At 50.8% G+C, this 2,390-nt stretch overlaps 1 protein-coding gene across 1 annotated transcript; it reads left to right on the top strand.

Moving 5' to 3' along the window:
* Positions 335–2,102, top strand: LOC8059241 (GDSL esterase/lipase EXL3). The gene is made up of 2 exons (XM_002463426.2): positions 335–874; positions 1,043–2,102. The coding sequence occupies exons 1-2, from the start codon at positions 553–555 to the stop codon at positions 1,855–1,857; spliced, it is 1,137 nt and encodes a 378-aa protein (XP_002463471.1). The 5' UTR covers positions 335–552; the 3' UTR covers positions 1,858–2,102.

Below are 2,390 nucleotides of genomic sequence, written 5' to 3' on the forward strand. Positions count from 1 at the left end.
AAGAGTAGTGCTCAGGTTCACACACGTTATAGCTACAGAAGCTAGTAGATCGAGTACTCTCTACATGCATGCATATATGTGAGGTGTTGCATATATACATACGTTGCCGCATGCTTTTGCGGTGTCCGCGCGCCAGCATTATTATATATATTATTGAGAGTTTTGAGTCCACACCACACATACCACCTTGTATGCATGTGATGTATGTGAGTATAATTAAGTAGATCCACGAGAGCTCTATCATGCATCTACTAGTATATATACTACTGTAGCTAATAATAAGTATTAGCTGCAGTGCACAAGGTAAGGTACGTCGCTAGCTATATATAGCTCTCGGCAGCAAGCGAGCAGCAGGCGTTGCTTGCATTGCATGCTGCTGCTAGCTAGCAGTCGGCGTCCTCCACCTGCATGCAGATATAGAGAAAGAATATAGTATATATTGTTGTTAAGAAGGCAGCCAGCAGCGCTAGCTAGAGACTTACGTACGACAGCTAGCTAGCTATATATCATATCCAGCAGGCGCAGGCCGCCTAGCTGCGACGACAACCAACCATGACGACGCCGCCGACGCCGCTCCTCCTCCTCCTCCTGCTGCTGGTGGCGGCGGCGAGGGGCTGCCATGGGTCGTCGTCGTCGTCGTCGTACTCGTACCAGCCGCAGCAGTACAAGATGATGATGAACGCGTCATCGTCGGGGCGCCGCCCGGCGGTGGTGACGGCGGTGATCGTGTTCGGCGACTCCATTGTTGACCCGGGGAACAACAACGACCTGCACACGCTGATCAAGGCCAACCATCCGCCCTACGGCAAGGACTTGTTCAACCACGAGGCCACGGGACGCTACTCCAACGGACTCATTCCCAGCGACCTCATTGGTATTTGTTACCTTAGTTCAGCATTATATTAATTAATAATTATTTCTTGAATTATTAATATATAGATGATCGAGGACGATCGACTGAATTGAATTGTATATATATATATATATATATATATATATATATATATATATATATATATATATATATTGTGCCTGCATGCAGCCCAGCAGCTTGGTGTGAAGCAGCTGGTGCCGGCCTACTTGGGCGTTGATCTGAGCCCCGAGGATCTGCTCACCGGTGTCAGCTTCGCATCCGGCGCCACGGGATTCGACCCGCTGACGCCCGTGGTAGTGAGCGTGATCTCCATGGATCAGCAGCTGGCCTACTTCGACGAGTACCGCGGGAAGCTGGTGGACATCGCCGGCGAGGAGGAGACGGCGAGGATCATCGACGGGGCGCTGTTCGTGGTGTGCGCGGGCACCGACGATGTGGCCAACACCTACTTCACGACGCCGTTCCGCAGCGTGGAGTACGACATCCCCAGTTACGTGGAGCTGCTGGTGAGCGGCGCCGAGGAGTTCCTCCGCAAGGTCAGCGCCAGGGGAGCCAGGAAGATCGGCTTCGTGGGGATGCCGCCGGTGGGGTGCGTGCCGTCGCAGCGGACGCTGGGTGGGGGCCTCGCCAGGGCGTGCGAGCCCAGCCGGAACGAGGCGGCGCAGCTATACAACGCCAGGATCCAGGAGATGATCGCCGGGCTGAACGCGGAGCAAACGCAGACTCTGGTGGTGTTCCTGGACATCTACCGCATCCTGGACGACCTCATGGAGCACGGGGACAAGTACGGCTTCGCCGACACCACCAGGGGCTGCTGCGGCACCGGCACCATCGAGGTCACCGGACTCTGCGACTCCCGCTTCGTCTCCGTCTGCGACGACGTCTCCAAGCACGTCTTCTTCGACAGCTACCACCCCACCGAGCGAGCCTACAGGATCATCGTCAACGACGTGTTTGACAACTACGGCCAAGTGCTCTTCTGATCGAATTCTCATGCATGCATATGCATGTGGTGTATCTATTATCTATCTATCTATCTACCGGCCGGCCGGCCCCCTGCTTGCAAATTAAGTCCATTCTGTCGATGCCAAATTAATACCGGCGGATTCATTTTTATTCGATCGATCATTGCATAGTATGTAATGCACATATATTATATATAACAGATATTGTTGTTATAGTTACATATATCGACGAAGCATTCAACAACGCCAACCCTCATCATCATTAATCCATGCATGCATATATGTCCATCTAGCAATATGCAGGATGTACATGTACTGTACCACGTACAAGATATGATCTTGATCGATACTTTTATTTGCTTTATTACTACAAAAACTATAAAATTTCAGTTTTTTTTGTCTGTCAAATTTCCACTAAACTACAAGTCAATAAACATTTTGTTTGGTTCGATTCTAGTAGGAAATGAAAACTCTCTGTATTATTAGAGGCTTGGCATCGACCGAACAGCTAGCAACCAAATGGGCCCTAGATCCAAATACCGCAGCCCATT

This window comes from Sorghum bicolor, chromosome 1 (genome assembly GCF_000003195.3).
Source record: "Sorghum bicolor cultivar BTx623 chromosome 1, Sorghum_bicolor_NCBIv3, whole genome shotgun sequence".
In the NCBI taxonomy this organism is placed as follows: Eukaryota; Viridiplantae; Streptophyta; class Magnoliopsida; order Poales; family Poaceae; genus Sorghum; species Sorghum bicolor.

Bases quoted from the DNA above. Each gene is read 5' to 3' on its own strand.
- LOC8059241 (XM_002463426.2), top strand. From the start codon at position 553: ATGACGACGCCGCCGACGCCGCTCCTCCTCCTCCTCCTGCTGCTGGTG. The intron at 875-1,042 runs GTATTTGTTACC...GCCTGCATGCAG, and splicing joins CATTCCCAGCGACCTCATTG to CCCAGCAGCTTGGTGTGAAG.